Source organism: Amphiprion ocellaris, chromosome 2 (assembly GCF_022539595.1).
Source record: "Amphiprion ocellaris isolate individual 3 ecotype Okinawa chromosome 2, ASM2253959v1, whole genome shotgun sequence".
NCBI classification, from domain to species: domain Eukaryota; kingdom Metazoa; phylum Chordata; class Actinopteri; family Pomacentridae; genus Amphiprion; species Amphiprion ocellaris.
This window is the reverse complement of record NC_072767.1, coordinates 35,565,200-35,583,699: the sequence shown is the minus strand read 5'-3', so window position 1 is coordinate 35,583,699 and position 18,500 is coordinate 35,565,200. Positions and strand designations below refer to the sequence as shown.

The 18,500-nt window shown below is 40.2% G+C and overlaps 2 protein-coding genes across 6 annotated transcripts; one reads left to right on the top strand and one right to left on the bottom strand.

The window, feature by feature from the left end:
- Positions 1–2,163: 2,163 nt before the first annotated feature.
- Positions 2,164–12,912, bottom strand: paics (phosphoribosylaminoimidazole carboxylase, phosphoribosylaminoimidazole succinocarboxamide synthetase). Of its 4 annotated transcripts, none has more exons than XM_055016670.1 (15): positions 12,493–12,912; positions 11,836–12,324; positions 11,698–11,757; positions 11,014–11,616; positions 10,151–10,228; positions 9,714–9,862; positions 6,891–6,930; positions 6,618–6,815; positions 4,577–4,755; positions 4,314–4,493; positions 4,087–4,200; positions 3,912–3,995; positions 2,803–2,983; positions 2,554–2,712; positions 2,164–2,464 (listed from the first exon to the last, which is right to left on the bottom strand). In XM_055016670.1, exons 1-15 carry the CDS (start codon positions 12,887–12,889, stop codon positions 2,298–2,300), a joined length of 3,078 nt encoding a protein of 1,025 aa, XP_054872645.1. In that variant the 5' UTR covers positions 12,890–12,912; the 3' UTR covers positions 2,164–2,297. The 4 variants fall into 4 exon arrangements, with proteins under 4 accessions (XP_054872645.1, XP_054872646.1, XP_054872647.1 ...); XM_055016671.1 differs by having other exon boundaries at positions 12,499–12,912; XM_055016672.1 differs by having other exon boundaries at positions 12,538–12,912.
- Positions 6,815–18,490, top strand: ppat (phosphoribosyl pyrophosphate amidotransferase). 2 transcript variants are annotated; one of them, XM_035948867.2, is made up of 12 exons: positions 6,815–7,085; positions 7,455–7,690; positions 13,349–13,415; positions 13,703–13,909; positions 14,167–14,279; positions 14,361–14,506; positions 15,390–15,462; positions 15,550–15,701; positions 15,798–15,925; positions 16,029–16,250; positions 17,518–17,638; positions 17,755–18,490. In XM_035948867.2, exons 2-12 carry the CDS (start codon positions 7,563–7,565, stop codon positions 17,925–17,927), a joined length of 1,530 nt encoding a protein of 509 aa, XP_035804760.1. In that variant the 5' UTR covers positions 6,815–7,085; positions 7,455–7,562; the 3' UTR covers positions 17,928–18,490. The 2 variants fall into 2 exon arrangements, with proteins under 2 accessions (XP_035804760.1, XP_023127573.1); XM_023271805.3 differs by having other exon boundaries at positions 6,815–7,275.
- Positions 18,491–18,500: the final 10 nt, after the last annotated feature.

Genomic DNA, 18,500 nt, shown 5'->3' with positions numbered 1-18,500 from the left:
TTCAACTGAGCTATTTAAATAGCGGTAGCTTGACTTAACTATATGCAGTATATATAAAATGTGTGCCCAAGCCATTGGTAATCTCTCAAAGCTCAGCCACCATTTTACTTTTTTTTAAACCTTGGGTCCCTGTTGGACTAACTCTGGCTGTGAAATGATTCATATTCCGATAAACTTTTCAGCAGCATCTTGCCAGCTCCTCATCATGCTGATGAATCCTATTACCGACTTTCATCCTAATTATGGCTGTAACAAAATCTGTTATTGGTATACTATAATTTCAAAGTGGAAATGCTCAGCTACAGCTTTGACTGCTCTTGATGTGTCTTTGAGCATTTGAAAAACACCATATGGGCATGTTAACAAGGTAAAGAGCACTATTTTGACAAGTAGTCTTTAAAAATGCAGGATCAAAAAACCATTGGACTGGACCTTTAAAAGCAGGCACACTGTGTTCAGCTGTGGAATGTGCACTCCTAGACTCAGGCAATTAATAACACATTCCCAGATGCTTGACACTGCCGTCTTTAACGGTCGCCACAGGGACTCTGATTCTGTGAGAGACAAAAACGTTAGTTACACAGTGGTGAGGTCAAACCACTCTCAAACTACAAAGCTACCACCAACAGCCAGTTAACTTAGCATTATGATTACAAACAATGGTAAACAGTGAGCCAAAGTCACTGTGAAGGGAATTTACTAAAACTGCACTGTGAAAACAAAAACTGCTTTAAAAAGAAGTCTTTCATGCCAAAGTGAAAACAGATTTCTAAAAAGTAATGTCGATGAATTAAGAATATAAAATGTAAAACAAGCGATTGCACATGTCTTCCCCCCCTTCAAGTCAGTATTTAGTAGATTCACCTTTACCTGCAATAACAGCATAGAGCCTGTGTGGATAGGACTTAATCAGCTGTGTATATCTGGACACTGCATTTTTACTCCATTCATCTTTGCAGAACTGCTCAAGCTTGTTCAAGTTACACAGGAATGTTGAGTAAACAGACATTTGTATCCAAATCTAATTTTAAATTCCCATTTGGATTAGTCTGAGCTCTGACTGGGCAACTTCAGCCAATTCACCGTGTTGTCTTTAACTTTGAATCATTGTCTTGCTGAAAAACACATCATGATGCCGCCACCACCATGCCAGTACGCGTTTGTGATAATATGCAGTGTTTGGAGCCTGTTAAACATAGCATCTGGTCTCATAAACTAAAGAACCTCCTCTCAGCTGACCTCACAGTCTCCAACATGCTTTCTATGGAAGTCAAGTCATCATGAGCTTTTTCGACAGTGGCTTTCTCTTTGCTACTCTCCTACAAAACTTTGGTGTAAAACTGACAACTGTTGGATGCACAGTCTCTACCATTTTGCCCACTGAAGCTTGCAACTCCTTCAGACGAGTCATGGGTGTCGTGGTGGCCTCCCTCACTAGTCTCTCTCTGGCAGTTTTACACATATGCCATATAAAATTTCTTAAGGATTTGACTGTCCTCCAAGAGACATTCGGGGACATGGAATTATTCTTGTATCATCACCTGACTTCTATTTTTGTTAATAACCTTTTCACGGAGTTGCTTGCTATCGTGTGGGTTGAATATTTCTGAGGCACTGTACTTCACAGACTGTTGTCAAACTACACTTCCAACTCAGACATTTTTATCTGAAAATATTCACCAAAAAAATGAGTATCAGTATTTTAAAAACATACTAAACTATTGCTTTAAGTGGAATTTCCTCACTCTTAAAACTAATGGAAATAAAAAAAAAATAATTTCCATGAGCCTTCATAGCAGAAAAAGCACGATTCTTGTGTGTTTTTCTGCTTGCTCGGTGGTTTACTTGTTTTCTCTATTGTGGCTCAGCAGCACATATTAGCATTTAGCTACATCTTGTTAATCACTTTTGAGGCCAGTGCATCACGTTACCATCCTTGTACGAGTCAAACAAAAGGTTGACGTACAGACAGAAAAAAAAAAAAAACTCCATAGCACCACTAGATGTCCAAGTTATTACAGTGAGCCAACGCCCACCACATCAGGATGCTGCAACTGCCCCACTTGTCAGCTACAGCTGTGCTTTCCCCCCTAGGACATAAAAAGTCAATGAAATAAAAAGCCCTAAAATGGAATCAGACAAGTACAGGTGCATATAGCCATGAAGCTTTTCATCATTTTTCTTTTTTAATGGAATGATTTGTGCGTGAGAGACATCTACCGTTATTGGGTATTTCATAGTAAACAAAGACATGACAAAGTGGAACACACTGGGCTATAACAGGCCTTTTATCCATTTCAGAGGCTGCAGGCCTGTAACTTCTTGTCAGCGAGCTTGAGAGCCACCCAGGTGTTGAGCATGGAGGCTCTCAGTTTGCACCACACGAGGTGGTTGGTCAGCCCGAAGATCTGCGCTGCAAACTGAGCGGCAGCTTCAGGGGAAATGATTGTTGAGCAGCCAAGACCTGCAGGGGAAAACAAATTAAGGATTTATTATAACGCTGAAAGAGCCCACATGTGAATAATAACTTAGCATATAAAACGGTCAGCTCACCGCTTGGCATGCGGAGCGATGACCACACATCTTGTGATCCCCAGTCTGGAGTGAGAGGAGGGCAGTTGATAACAGGGTAAGCAGTGTTTCCAGACATGACGGGACCAAGACCGTTACTCCTTCCAGCTACGGCCACAAACACAGTGGGTACGCCGTCACCTGGGGAAAAGCATATTTGAGGTTATTTGTATAACAAAATCTCCACTTCATTAGAAAAGGTGGAAACTGAAGGTTAACGTCAACACATACCTTCATATTCTGCTTTGATGCGCAGCGTCTCATCTGGACCCTTGTGTGCCGAGGTGACTCTCAGGACGCAGGAAATCCCGTAGGAGGTGCAGGCCTTCCTGATTTTCTCACAGTGGGCCATGTCTGAGGTGGAACCCATCAGAACCACCACCCTGCTGCTGGCCTGTGGCTCCAGGAGCAGCTGAAGACAACACAGGAATCATTTAGCTCAGGGCAAATCACAATTGATTTCATCACTTAAAGCAATGAGAAAGAGCGTGCTTATTCACAAAAAAAAAAAAGTTATTTCTTCATTTCAAATGCATAAACACATTTTCACCCTCTGAACCCCAAAACCCACCAGTAGGTTTTAAAAAGTATGTATCAAAAAACAAATAAAAACGCTTATGAAACGCTTATCACAGTCCTTGAACTTGTGAGTGACTTTTAGTTTTGTTGGAAAAATCATATTGAATCTAAGCTTAAAAGCGCGGCACTTCATCAAAATTACTTTAACATGTCTCATTAAAGAAAAAAAAATCCTAATAATAACACTATTTGCTTTAACTAGATTTAGTAAAAAGCCATGACTGACTCAGCGGTGACCAACAGACACAGACTGTGTTTATAGAACTGATAGGAGACAAGTATGGACACAAATTGGAAATGTAAGTAATAAAATATCTAAAGTATATAGAACCAATGTTTTCCCCGTATTGATAAGACCCATGGACAGTTGGTAAATGCTGCAGTTTGATTTCATTTTCTCCCTAATTTTGTAAAAGAAAAAAAAATAGTTCAGGGTTTTTTTTTGTTTTGTTTTTTTAATCATTTTGACATTTATGGCATAATAGTTTTGAGAATACATTTTTGTGCCCTCTATTCTTCTAGCCATGATTGGTACAGGACTTTATACTGCTGTGAAAATGAGCCTATATTAGGTAAAAATGTACAAGGAACAATTACTTGGGGTTCAAAGGGTTAAAGCATGTTCATAGTATCAAACTGATTTTGTTTTAAATGAAATACATTACAAAAAAAACAAAAACAAAACAGCTGTAGGTTTTTGTTCATGTTGACAAAAGCCCCAAAAACAGACGAGATAAAGAGAGACCATGTGTTCAGCGTACCTTGACCCTTTCAGAGACCCATTCAAAGTTCCTCTTCACCATCTGCATCGCCTCTGGAGTAACTTCTTTCAGGTCTCTGTACACCTGGAAAGGAGAAAAACTCATTTTAAGCTTTGATTCTTTATAACGTGTCAAAATGAGGAAAAAAAAGAAGAGGCAAAGACGAAGCTCTGACCTGCTTGTCTTTCTGCTGGCTCCGATCTCCAGCTGGCCACAGCCTCCAGGAATCATTGTCGATCACATCGGCGAGGACAATCTCCTGAGTTTTCACATTCACCCCAAACTCAATCTATAAGAAAGAAAAAACGCATTAGCTGTGCAGCAGGCAGACACACCCAGTAAAGAGGTTGTCACACCACAACACCATGTTTACCCAGCAGAGGGCAGCGCTGCACTACATACCTTCATATCCACCAGGGTGCAGTTCTGAGTGGCCCAGGCCTTCTCCAGAATTTCAAATATGGCCACCGTGCTGCGATTCATGATGTCCACCTCACACTGGCCAATAGTGAGCCCAGCCAGAGAGAATTTTGCCTCCAGCAGCTGCTCCTCTGACCACTGAGGATCATTGTTGGCATCATCCTAAATCACAAATCATCGATGAGTCCACAAACAGACCTTAGAAGACTGAGAAAACATCAATCAAGGTGAGCCTGCAGACTCACTTTGAAGAACATCTCCATCTTCAGGGGGGAGAAGCGGAAGCCTTCTTTGACTCCCGGATTCCTCTTGAGGAAGGATCCGGTCGCCACCCTCCGACACACCCACTCAATGGGAATCATCTCACAGTGGGCCGCAACGAACGCCGTGTCCGAGTGCTGCTTCACAAAGGCCGTCTTAATTCCTGGAAAACAGGGCAGACGTTTTAAAAATAATGCCACAAATTTATTCCTTTGGTATACATTTGGATAACAGATGAATCCTCAAATATACCAGCAGTTGAAGTTACCACAAATATCTTTCAACCACAAATTTAATTACGGCCATGAGATGAGGTTGGTCACATTCTGCTCAGTTATAAAAAGGGCAACATATCAAGTCACAAGACAGCAGTTAGCACAACTCTGCACTCATGGCTATAGTTAACTAATTACCTAGAAATTCAAGCTAGGTGGAAAGTCATTTTGGAACTATGCAAGACATGCATGCACCATAAAAACTGTCAGAGGTTCCCACTAACAGCCACTTAGAGAAAGAAACACTCCCACATGTGGAAGCTTTTCTCCTCACATCTAAAAAGCAACTCAGGCCTTCACAAGTCTGTATTGGCTGCCTGCCTAACTCTGATCCTCCATTTTTCTGGCACCAACCACGTGTTTGTGCATGCTGCTAGTTTTACTTTGTTAGTTTTATTTGATCATTTCTCTGCTCCGATATAGTTGCTGGTGCGCTGTCTCATTTCTCTGCAGAGCTGTAACCACACACAGAAGTTAATTAAGCAAGTAGCAAAATGGAAAAAAAGAATAAATTGAGCATTACATCCATGACTGTCCCTGTACGAGCTTCTCACTGCAACTTCCTGACATTTTACCACTTGGAACTCATCATCAACATTGTAATATGACTATCAGTTGTGCTCACCCACGAGAACTACAGGGATTGTGCACACTTGTCAAAAAAAAAAAAAAAAAAAAACTCTACATAATAAATAATTTGTGCTGCATGTAACAGAAGTAAACATCGAGCATTGTCATGATCACGTGTTCTCAGTACAGCTAGAATGATTTTTTAGCTAATCAATAGCAGAAAATTGGTCATTTTTATGATCAACTACTTCCGGTTTTCTTTTTAAAACAAAATGCAAAAGAAATTAATCTCCAAGTAACTGTTGAGACTGCTAGATGTCTGATTTGAAACTAAATATCCAAGGTTTTGGTCTTACTAAGTTTACCATTTCACACTTATTTTACTTCAAAATGTCAATTTTACAAGTTGTCAATCTGTTTTTTTTTTGTTTGTTTTTTTTTTTAAAGCATTTTATATACTTTCTGAATTTAATCCTACAATTTAGCATTATATATTTAATTTTGAATTTGATTGCACAGTTGTTATCCTTGCTGGTCATTTTTTTTATTCATTATAATCGAGAACTTCATCTTACACATCGTTATCCTCCTGTGTCTTGTTTAGACTGTCATATGTACGTTAATGTAGAAGTCAAACTTGCTATTCCGTTGTCTCATTTCATGTACTTCATTTTACAATTCTGCTTACAAATTGATTAAAGTTTTTATGCGTTTCTTCTGTCTTTTTCTTCACACACATACAGCACTTTGGTTAACTTGGGTTGTTTTAAAGCATGCTTTTAAAATAAACTTAGCGTAATTATAGTTTCATCTGACTGTATCTTAGTTTGAGGGATTGTGAATTACATTTATATCACGTTCTGACTTTTTTTTTTATATGTATATAAATGCTGAAACAGACTTGCCCGATGATTGCAACAGAAAAGGTAATTAGGTCCAAGGCTGTCTTTCCTCCTCAATACTACTGTCACCTCACTGACCTCTTTATCACGCTCACCAGGGTCAAACCAGCTTTGAAGTTCCACTCAGGAAACTCCAGTGACATTATGCTACTGCGTGTGGAGGAGTGCTTGATTAGAAGAACTACGTTAATGCTCCATGTGGGAGGTTTGCCTCGGGGCGAGTATGACGCAGCTCCCCTGAATGCTTTCACTAACTTTTAACTTGACTGAATCCTCACCAGATTCCTGCAGCAGCTTGAACACGCAGCTCGTCGTTTTGTTGGCGATGGCAGCTTTGCCCTCCATCTGATCCTTCCTCGCTGCGTTCCCAGCTGTGATTTGGTCTTTGGACTGGACCAGAACCAGTCCGGGCTGGTCCGGGAGCTCAAAAATCTGCTTCGTCTTCCCCTCATTCAGCTTCTGGCCAATGTTGAGTTCTGAAAAACGGGAAACTTAAAGCTGCTGCACAGTTAACTAAAGCTCCAAAGTGTGTATTATTTACTCTATATTACCTGCGGTGGAGGACATGGCGCTGCTCGGTCCAGAATCGTCCTGAAACACAAGAAGACAAAGTACTTCTGAAGTTGCTGGATGAAGCGGCAGGAGGAAGCGGGAGAGCGCAGCGGGCTGTGTCTTACGTGCGCTGACAGCCAATCACGTCGCTGGACTGATTTTGGGAGCCAATCGCAGTGCATTGATTGTCACGTGTGAGGAAGAGGCTCGTACATCAAATATTAACGAGACGCAAAACTTTTCGGCGTTAAACAACTAAAGTGCCTCCATTTTCTCTTTGACGTGAAGACTGATTTATCTAAAACTCAATCACGAGCAAAGAAACTGTCTTTTTGACCCTAATCGATTTAATTTATTGTAATTAGTCGCACAAAAAAACACCACGTGAGTTTCTCTAATTCAACACATTTGAGTAGTTTACGATAATTTTCTCTGTTTTCTAATCAGAGCGTGTCGTTTTGTTTTTGTTTTCTAGATTTTGTTTTCTCGTGATTTAATGGCCGCCTTTAACGGCTGAGTTTGTTTTGTGTTTTTCTTTTTACGATCCTCCTTGTCTCGCGCAGGCACGTGTTCACTGGACGGGCACGCGCGCGCTTGTTTGCTCTCAGGCACCAGACCGTCCGGTAAGGGTTAACGGAAGACCGACCGGAGGAGAGAGAGGCGGCGGCGGCATGGAGTTCGAGGAGTCCGGTATCGGGGAGGAGTGCGGGGTTTTCGGGTGTGTCGCTGCCGGAGAGTGGCCCACGCAGCTGGAGGTGGCTCAGGTCTTAACCCTGGGGCTGGTGGCGTTACAGCACCGGTGAGTAACGGAGGTGTAACGGCCAGAAAGTTGCCAACTGCGTTAAACTTGGATTTTTGTCATTTTCTATGATTAAAACCCGTTAAAACCCTTAAATGTTTATATTTAAACCTCGAAAATTCCATTTTCAAGTTATTTCAAAGTAAAATTAATATTTAAAAAAGTATCCTGCTTCCTTTCTAAGCCTTCTCTCAATGCTTTGTCAAAATTCCAGTTTTAAAACGAGTGTTTCCCAAGCTGTGTGACTTAATTAATTTATGATGATTTACAGAGTTATAATTATGTGCAAAGTTGTGCCTTGGAGATACTTGTCATGCATTTAATTTCTTACACATTTGGGTTATAGACCCTGAAAATAGTTCAGAAAAAGAGACATAAGTGCTGGTGAGGAGAAAAAGTTTACCCTTGAAGTCCCATAACACAACACCACAAATATATGACAATCAGAACAAATCTGTTGTTTGTGTTGATGACAAAAAACAATGAAATCCAGCTCACAGTAAACTAATAGTGTGTTTTCATTGCCTTATTTTGTTAGTTATTTTAATAATTGCAGATACTAAGTTCTATGTATGTCGTTCAGGAGAAGAATCCCCTCACACAGTAATGCCGCTGCTGCAAATTCCCTGCTGCAATTGTGTGAAAAAGAGAAACTGGAATAATGATGTGACAGAAAAATACTTTGAAAGTGTTGCATTCTTTAGGAAAACAACTCCCATGACGCACATTTGCATGACTCTGGATAACAAAAAATTGGACTATGATTTGTCCAGTGTGGTTTGAGTTGTTTTCCTGACACTGCTGGGCAAAACTGACTTTAAACACATGGGAGCGACAATGTTGACAAATCAACAAGATAATCACTTAAGCAAGAATACTGTAGTATTTCCTTTAAATTTAGTGTGATAAATGTAACCACAGAGTCAATATGGAGTGACAGATTCACTCTGAAATACTGAATAATGTAACTCTGAAGATGCAGCAGACAAGTTCATCTAAGGATCAACAATTGATTAAATTTTGATCTGCAACTTTTAATTTAATCATTTGCTAATTTAATAATCAATTTGGATTTTTTGTTTTACAGGAAAAGGAAGTCAAATTCTTTGATTCCAACTTCATAAATGTAATTATTTTCAAGTTTCACTATTTCTCTCAAACAGCAAGCTGAGTATCTTTTGGTTGTGGATGAAAAAAGGCATTTGAGGTCATTATCTTAGAAAATACTGATTGACATTTTTCATGATTTTCAAGCATTTTATCGACCAAACAACTAATTGATTAACCAGGAAAATAAGAGACAGATAAATCAAAAAATGTAAATAACTGATCATTAGTATGGACAAATGCAAAACAAGCAAATCACAGCAGCTGCATTTCTTTAGATAAGGGTAAAATATGTTGAAAAATACTAAAATAAATTTTTAATTTATATATATTTCATTTTGATAGAAAACCACATTATTGTTATTACTACAATTATTATTATTTTCCCCACTGGAAAAGAAATATGAAAATAATCTTTCTCACTAAAATCATGACTCCCATTGCAATATCTCTCAGAAATAGTCACAATAAGATTTTTTTGCATATCATTCAGTCCTAATTTCATTAGGTCAATATCAATTCATCTACAGTTTGTTTTTCCACAATTAACTGATTAATCATTTGGCCTTATAACATGTTGCAAAATAAATAAAAATATCTGTCTTAATTTTCCACATCACAAAAAATGTTAAAATATCTTGTTTAAAAGCACCCGAAAACTCAAACCTAATCAGTATATATATATACATATATATATATATATATATGTGATTGGAAAATGATAATTGATTAGAAAAGTAGTTACCAAATAATGATGAATAAATTGTTGCAGCTCTAAAAGAAGTCACAGACTGTGGCAATAATAAGCTGTAGAATTTGTGATTTTACAGTGTTTCCTCCAGCATTCCTAGAGCGTTAATGAAGTTTGCTTCTAAATGCAGCTCTGGATCGCATTGTGTTTGTATGTAGATATTACCTGGCTCTGTGGGGACGGATTAGAGGAGGCCATTGAACACACTGAATTGATCTTAATAATTGGGATGTGATCATGCTCCTCTTTGCACTGGGCATTCTCTGAATCTGTTCTGGTGTCCACGTTTTTCGCTGGTTCTTGGATCGCGGGGTCTGAAAATACAAACAAAGCGTATTTTAAATTAAGATTACAATGCTTACTTTACTAGAAGTACTTTTTAAGTAATCCAAAATTTTAGTCCTTCATTAACACCCAAAGTTACTTTTACTTCATCATGAGTTGAGCCTTTTGTTAACAGTTACAATCGTACCTTTACCCCTAATTTCATTATGAGGCTCCGTAGCAAATCATGGGACTGGGACAGACATTATGAAAGCTTCAGTCAGTTCTAGACATCATGTGACATGCAAAGTGAGGGCAGAAGGAGACACATTTCGAACCTTGATCCACAGCTTTTCTCTTCTTTCCTCTTTTTGGTGAATAGATATCATCTTTTTCTGCCCTACTTTCAAATGCATCTGCAAACAACGTAAGGCAGTTACAAAACAAAGACAGCAGTCTGTACTTTCTAAAACAAAAATATTGCTTTCACATGCTGCTTAAGTTACAACTTCACTGCATGGCTGTGACATGAACAAGGCTTATTTGGAAATATGGGAAAATTCAGTTTGTAAAAGATGTAATGTGCCTAAAAGATTCAATTTTAGCATTTTTATTCAGAAATTGTGGAAAATGTTACGTATTTCCCACTTATTCTAAGGGTTTTTATACATACATGTTTAAAGGGTCAGTTCACTGAAACCATAATTTTGTACATGTAAGTTGATGACAGATGTTATACGGGACAAAATCGTTACACTTTTGGCAGTTATTAGTTTCTGGTCATGTTCTATTAATCGACTAATGGTAATTGTGTAAGTTATTTTCATTGAACCTTTTTTTAATACTAGACATTAAAGCTGCAACCATTTGATTATTTTCACTGTTTATTGATCTTAATCAGTTTGCTGTTTTGTCCAATAAATGTTAGATAATTGGGAAGAATGACAATTAATATTTTGCAAAGCCCAAGATAATGTCTTCAAATGTCTTGTTACTGTCATAGAGGAATATAGAAACTAGAAAATATTCACATTTAAGAAGATGGAATCAGAGAATTCAGATTTTTTTTCCCCCTTAAAAAATGTATCAGACTGATTAATCAATTTTCAGAATAGCTGGTGCTTAATTTAATAGTTCGACAGCTAAGTCATTAATCGTTGAAGCTTCACTAGACATGAATGAATGATGATAATCAGCTCACTCATCAGTATGTGTTGTAGATTGACATGATGCTCCAGCTCTTGTTCTTCAGTGTTTGATGCAACATCACGGGTTACGACTGCGAACAAATCCGAAGTTTTTCCCTCGTTTGCTCCCATTGCTCCTGTCACAGAGTCTGTCTTTGGCAAACGGACATCTACGTTATTGTTCTCCTCACAACCCTCCAGCATGGCGGATGAGCCTAAATCTGTAGAGTCAGCAGCTTCTGTGTCATTTACTGAGACATTAGTTGTGTGATTCATGATGGCGTCCACTTCATCGTAGAACCTCATGATCCGTCTTGGGTCGTCTTCGTCAGTCTTACCCCTCTGAAGGGACCGGTAGAGGTACTTGAGGTTTTTGTACTTAGTGTGACACTGTTTCCAGTCACGTTCGATGCCTAGTTGCAACAACCGGTTGGAGATCTGTACAAAGATGTCCCTCTTTCTGGTCGAACTCTCCAGCTGCCTGCTTATACGCTCATCGGACCAGACTTGAATCAGCGCTCGCACCTCTTGGTCACTCCAGTTTCGACCAGTGTCGGACACGGTGACCACGTGGAACTGATCAGAGCTGGACGAATCCGTGTGTGTTAGATTAGCATCTGTAGTGAATAAGAATAGATTAAGCAAAGAGAAGATAATGGGCTACTAATTTAACAAGTGATTTGGCAGATTTCTCCTACCTGTGCCTCTCCATTTTGCTTCCACGTCGCCATCAAGGTCATAATCGTCACTGTTGTCATCTGAAAATACAATAAAAAATTATTTTCTTGAAGCCTTGAATCTAAAGCTACTATGTGCATTGCAGACTGAATACATACCATCATCGATTTCTATGACAACCTCACTGTCTGAGGCCATTATCTGTCCTGTAGGGGCTGCTGGTGTTTGTTGCCTCGTTGCTGTAGCTTCTCCATCATACAACCTCTTCTGCATCTCCAAAGTTCCATTTTCCAGTCCGTGGTCCAGCAGAATGGCTTCCACCTCGTCAAAAAACTTCATGTACTTCCCCGGGCCTCCTGAACTGCAGCCTCCGGCAGCATGAGCGCTTCTAGCGGTCTTGTAGTCATACTTCAAGTTCTTATATTTCGTACGGCATTGCTTCCAGTTGCGCACGACCCCAAAGGTTCTCTGCATCTGTCGTGCCATCTCCTGGAAGATGGACTTATTGCGTAGCGTGCATTTCAAGCGCTCCCTGATGTGGCGGTCGGCCCAGACGCACAACAGCGCTCGCACTTCATCGTCTGTCCAGTGGCGGCCTCCTTCTTCAGCCACAGTTGGAGTGTAAGGATGGGCACTACTCCTCCTCGCTGCACACACATAAACACACACTGTTAACTCACTGATTTTATTTAATCAATGTGATGAATAAATGTTTGAATCAGTTTTTAGGGCAAGCAAGCTGCAATGGACATGCTCTCAGTTTAAACAAGAAAGACGCATGTTATCATGAGTGCTACAGTTTGTGCTGAACTTACATTTACCTTCTTGCATTGGGATAGTGACTGAGGAAGGATAGATACCTCTTTGACTACCCACATCTGCCACCTCTTCCTTCCATCCCTCCACCAGCCTTCCATCCACTGCTGGGCTGTAGTTTGCTGCTACTGCTGCATCAGGCTTCCTGCTCTGAAGTCCCAGGCTTCTGCACTTGGCCTGACACTCCCTCCAGCTGCGCACAACGCTGAGCCGCCTCAGACGCTCTGAGATCAGCTCAAACGTGGTTCTGCTCTCTGCTACGTGCTGAGCTCCAACCTCGTCCCACACTGATAGCAGAGCCAGCACCTCTGCCTCCACCCACTGCCTCTCCACCGAGCCCATCTCCTCCACCAGCTCCCTGTCACCCACTCTTTGTCTCTGTGCTCTCCTCTCCATGTTTGAGCTGACCTGGAAACGCTTTCTTTCTCCCCCAGCCCCGTCTGGTCTCTGCCGCCCGGTTCCCTAGGCAACCAGGCGGTTAAGCCTGAAAGCAACGCCTCCGTGCTGAAGAGCAGCCTCACCACTGGCTTAAGCTGTGTGCTGGGGAGGCGGGACCAGCTGTAATCTGAGAAGCAGCTTGGTAAATGGGCTGAAGCTGCAGCAAGGCGACTCTCCATATATGGCTGCTCAGCAACAGAGAAACACTGTTGTTTTTTTTTATGTCCTCCATCTTGCTCCGTTTTGCCTGGCTCAAACCAGTTTGATTCGCCTCAAGGCTTGTACCAAATAAAAGGAGTTGAACAGCTAGATTCATGTTCAGGCTTGCAGGAACAAAACAGGGATTTCTTATTATACAAATAATCTCCAACTGTGTTGTTTACACTGTTACAGTTTACGTTGTTTGTGTATTCTCAGGGGTCAGGAAAGTGCTGGGATTGTGACCAGTAATGGAGCCAGTCCTCCCACATACACAACACACAAGGTAACGCTGAGGAGCTCCTTGTATGAGCAGTTTAATTCACACCATCAAAAACAAACACTTCAGAAACAGAAAACCCTGTATAAGTCATTCACACTAGATGTACACAGTTACATAAACAGTAAACATCTAAGGCCTCCGCTTGTTTGTTTTGAAGCTTCATCACACTCAGATTGCACCTTGATTCTCTACTTTGCATATAACTAATGGCATCTTTTCATTTTTGTGTGGACTATGTAAGTAAAACCATCTCACTGATTCCCCTTGCCATTATATTTTTATTTTTGTAGGGAATGGGATTAGTGAACACTGCATTTTCACCCGAGGCTCTGCTGAAACTGCGCTATGGTAACCTCGGCATTTGTCACACACGCTATTCAACCACTGGGATCTCGGAGCTGCAGAACTGCCAACCCTTTGTGGTTGATACGCTGCATGGCAAGATTGCCGTGGCACACAATGGAGAGCTAGTTAATGCGCATGCCTTGAGGAAAAAGGTGAGACTGGTCCTGTGCTCATCCCAGCTGAATGTGGTGCATATTAATGTCCCACCTGAAGTGCACTTTCACTATGAAAAAGGTGTGAGTTGAGTTTGTAAATGTTCTTTCTGACACATCTTTCTTCCATGTGCAATATTAGTAAAAGTGTGTTTCTTCTCAAGGGCACAAATAACCATATTGATGTTTTAGTGTATAAAATAACACTTCTGTATATGCATATACACTAAATCAGTCATTGTAAATGTGCCGTGCAGGTGATGCGCCACGGTGTCGGCCTCTCCACCGGCTCAGACAGCGAGCTCATCACCCAGCTGCTGGCATTCACTCCACCTATGGAGGAGCTGGACTCACCTGACTGGGTTGCCAGGTGAGTAGTAAGGCCTAGTGCTGCATACATTAAAAAAACAACACTATTTCAACACTTGTTTTGTTACTTTTTTCTTTGTAGGATAAAAAACCTCATGACTGAAACCCCGACATCATACTCGCTGCTGGTGATGTTCAAAGACGTTATCTACGCGGTGCGTGATCCGTATGGAAACCGGCCCCTCTGCATTGGACGGCTTGTTCCCATCTCTAAACTACATACTACAGGTATTCAAATCATGGTTATTATCATTTGAACAGCAATCATTTTCAGTTTTTTTTTTGTTTTTGCTATCAAACTTCTATTCACTGTTGCCTCATTTTTTTCTACTGTAATATAAAGTCCTGCAGCATTATGGAAACAACACAACCAGAAGTAGAGAGAACTTGAAAATGTGTTTTGCGCAGTATAACAAAGCCGTGATGCTATAAATCATAAGAAAAGGAATAACATGGATGTTGATTTTTTAAAACTTTTTATTCTGCATAAATTGCTATAGAACTTTAAGGTTGTTTTTTTTTAGACTCTGGTTAGAGCTAACCTTTTATTTTAAAAAAAAAATCGAACAAGACAGAATAAAGTTATTTTGATCAAATATTACGATTTTAAGCTTAGATTTGGATAAGTTTTCCAACCAAATAGCATAACATAAATGAGTAGTTCAAAGACTGCTGGAAAGTTGAAAACCCCAAATTTTTCTCAGTATTTACAATTTATAGTTATGGTAAATTGTGTAATTTGCGCATTTTTAAAAACATATCTTTCAACTTGTCTGTGGGTTTTTGCAGTTCAGAAGGTTAAATGTGTATTTTGTAGATTATTATAGGGTTAATTTAACACTAACTGAACCATTTAAAACTTGTCAAGTTTGTAATGCCATTCTTATTTCTGTATGACAAAGCCCTTTGGACCAACATCTGTTGTTTTGATGCTCTATAAATACCTTTGGCTTGACTTTGTCCTCAAAAGAGTCGATTTTTCTGATAGAGGCCTCACAAGAGCTTAACAGTGCTTAAGCATTTTTTGTGTCACAGACAAGGTTTTGATTTCATCAGAGGTGAAATGTGTGAGCTGGTGGATGATTAACTTCTTTTACTTTGCTCTTGACAGGTGTTGGGGAGGAGGACACTGAGGGCTGGGTTGTGTCATCAGAGTCCTGTAGCTTCCAGTCTATCGGTGCCAAGTGAGTTTTTAGCACTGTTGCGACATCTTTTGTATTTTAGCAGCAACCTGTGGTGCTGGGAGTATTTACATGTTGTTTGATTCTCAGGTATTACAGAGAGGTTCTACCTGGAGAGATAGTTCAGATATCCAGACATGGAGTCAAGACTCTGAGTGTGGTGCCTCGCCCCGAGGGAGACCTGCCTGCCTTCTGCATTTTTGAATATGTTTACTTTGCCAGACCAGACTCTATTTTTGAAGGTATGAATATTTATTATGTGTAACTCACTTACTACTGACCTTGTTCTTAACCATTTGGCTATCTTTTAGTGTTACTGAAATATTAATGTACTTCAGGACAGATGGTCTATACTGTGCGGCAGCGCTGTGGTCGGCAGTTAGCCATCGAGGCTCCAACAGATGTGGACGTGGTCAGCACTGTGCCAGAGTCTGCAACCCCAGCTGCCCTGGGCTACGCTCAACAGGTCTGTCTGCAAGACGTCTGTTTTAACTTGGTAAAATAATTGTTTTACCACCTGATTGACTTTTGTTCTCACAAGCTTTTCTCTTCTTGTCCTCCTCTCACAGTCTGGTCTTCCATACATAGAAGTTCTGTGTAAGAACCGCTACGTTGGGAGAACATTTATTCAGCCAAATACACGGTTGAGGCAGCTGGGAGTGGCCAAGAAGTTTGGGGCTCTGACAGACAACTTTGCTGGGAAACGAGTGGTGTTAATTGATGACTCCATTGTCAGAGGCAACACCATCTCTCCCATTATTAAACTACTGAAAGAAGCTGGTGCAACAGAGGTTGGTTTACTAGAGCTTGATAAATTGTTGTAACATAATGCAGATATTTTGAGGTGCAGTGGAGAGCGCATATCTCTGTGGGTGCCAGCACTAGTTGCTCATGTGCTGCACTAAAACACATTCAGGTTGCCTTCTGCAGATGATCACACCATTGCAGAGTCCTTGGCTGAAAACCTGTGTAGCACCTCTTTACTGCTCTGATCTGCTTTGTTGCCCGGGTTGTACAGGATATGGTCTCGACTCCTGTCTGACAAAGCTGCCTGAGTTTTGCAGTAAACCAGGATTTGTTGTTGTCATATGCACAGAATATTTTAGCCAGCACACACATACCCTCCCAAAAAACTAATGTAGGATGTCACAGCATCTGTAAGTTCATTTAAATCTCTAGCAGCAAAAACACTCCAGTCAGTCTGTAGTAACACTAGATGGGAAGAAGGTACAGTCAGGGTCTGAAGATGAAGAATGCAGTCTGGTGTTGCTTCTCAGTAAAGTTTTAGCAAAAAATAGCTTCAATCCATGTAAATGATGAGTCTCCATCATAGATTGTAACTGAAAGATGGATGCAGCCTTTGGGTTTGAAAAGTGGAGCCAAACATGCATTCTTTCTAAGCACCAGCAGAGGGAGACCTCTGTGGTTGCAAAAAGAAGTCAGATTGTCTACAAGTCAGTTTTTGAATTAAGCATGATGTTCATTAAGTAAATTATATTTTAATTTAGAATAAAATCGATGATAAAGCAGGGTATGTTTTAGGATGGGGCTAACTTGTGATAGATACCGTATCACCATTTCTAGTGTCCCCGGGTTCTCTACTCAGATCCACTGGTCGCTTATTGCATCCAAATTCAAAAGACCAAGATGGTGACGACCAAATGCCAAACTCAAGGCTTAACAATGGTAGTTCACACACCAATTATTGACATCACGTTAGCTACATCCACCTTTTATGTACCGTCTTGAGTGGGTTAATGCCAGTTAGAGGATTTTAACTTTTGCTAAGAAATGTCATTATTAACACTAACATTGATGTTTCAATACTGTAACATTTATTTTACAGAGAAAAAAACATGTTTAAGTATGCTGTGCCTTTTGAAATTAATGAATGTACACCATTTTGTTACAATCTCCCTTATTGAGCAATCTTCACCCTCTGGGAATATGATCAAATATTATATTTTGGCCCAATATGTTGATATGAAAATAGGCCCTTAAAAAAAACACAGATTTTATCAATTTACATTAAATTAACCTCTGTGCTTTCCTGCACAGGTCCATATCAGGGTGGCATCTCCACCGATCAAGTTCCCCTGCTACATGGGCATCAATATTCCAACCAAGGAGGAGCTTATTGCCAACAAGCCAGAGTTTCAGGACATTGCTGGTTATATTGGTAAGTACTAATATATAATTCTGTGGTAGTATGGCCTGTTGCTACAAAGCAGTAGTATTTCAGTTTCTTCACTGGAGCAAAATTGCATCTCAGTTAACACTAACTCTGTCGTACAGGTGCTGACAGTGTTAAGTATCTGACTGTGGAGGGCCTCGTATCAGCTGTTCAGGAGGGAATCGCCTCCCTGCAGGAGAAGGACAACATCAGCTCCTGTAACAAGTCCAGCAGGAAAGTGGGCCACTGCACCGCCTGCCTGACTGGGAAATATCCAGTAGAACTGGAGTGGTAGCTGCTGTACCAACTGTATTTACAGCAGCAACTGCACCATGTATGTACTGAAACTTTCCACAACCGGAAAAGATATGACCTGGTGTGCGATTACTCCTATCTAAGACACTAAAAGATATTGCACATGTCCAACACATTCTACAGAGGCTCATCATCTTTCTCAGAACATGAAACAGCAGTTGAAACATGTTGCTTTTGCTGAACTCTTGTGCCTGAGCCTTAGCACTGTATCCAGTAATTTTTTTTTTGTTTTAGCACGTTTTTGTTACTTTTATTTGGATGGTTACAGTAAGAACTATTTTCGGGAAAGTCTTAAAGTTAGTTTCATATGTTTTCACATGCATTCCAAGTTTTTACAAACAGTAGGATTAGATAAAATTTTCTGTCAGAAGAGTGCACAAAACTAGTGACCAAAAAGTGAAATGATCTATATTTTCCTTGTTTTCTTTATTAACCACTATGCTGTATTGTTTTGATCCGTTTGATATTTTGTTGTCCTATCTTTAGAACCTTTCGTGAATATAAAGAAGAAGTACAATAAACAGATTAACTGCAATAAGAAAATATTCTCTGA

What these genes read in the sequence shown, in the direction of transcription:
- ppat (XM_035948867.2), top strand. Translation starts at nt 7,563, where the DNA reads ATGGAGTTCGAGGAGTCCGGTATCGGGGAGGAGTGCGGGGTTTTCGGG. An exon ending in CGCATGCCTTGAGGAAAAAG is followed by an intron (nt 13,910 to 14,166) that starts GTGAGACTGGTC and finishes TGTGCCGTGCAG; the next exon opens with GTGATGCGCCACGGTGTCGG. An exon ending in AAGAAGCTGGTGCAACAGAG is followed by an intron (nt 16,251 to 17,517) that starts GTTGGTTTACTA and finishes TTTCCTGCACAG; the next exon opens with GTCCATATCAGGGTGGCATC.
- paics (XM_055016670.1), bottom strand. Translation starts at nt 12,889, where the DNA reads ATGGAGAGGAGAGCACAGAGACAAAGAGTGGGTGACAGGGAGCTGGTG. An exon ending in CCCAATGCAAGAAGGTAAAT is followed by an intron (nt 12,325 to 12,492) that starts GTAAGTTCAGCA and finishes ATGTGTGTGCAG; the next exon opens with CGAGGAGGAGTAGTGCCCAT. An exon ending in CATCAAAGCAGAATATGAAG is followed by an intron (nt 2,713 to 2,802) that starts GTATGTGTTGAC and finishes GCTTTTCCCCAG; the next exon opens with GTGACGGCGTACCCACTGTG.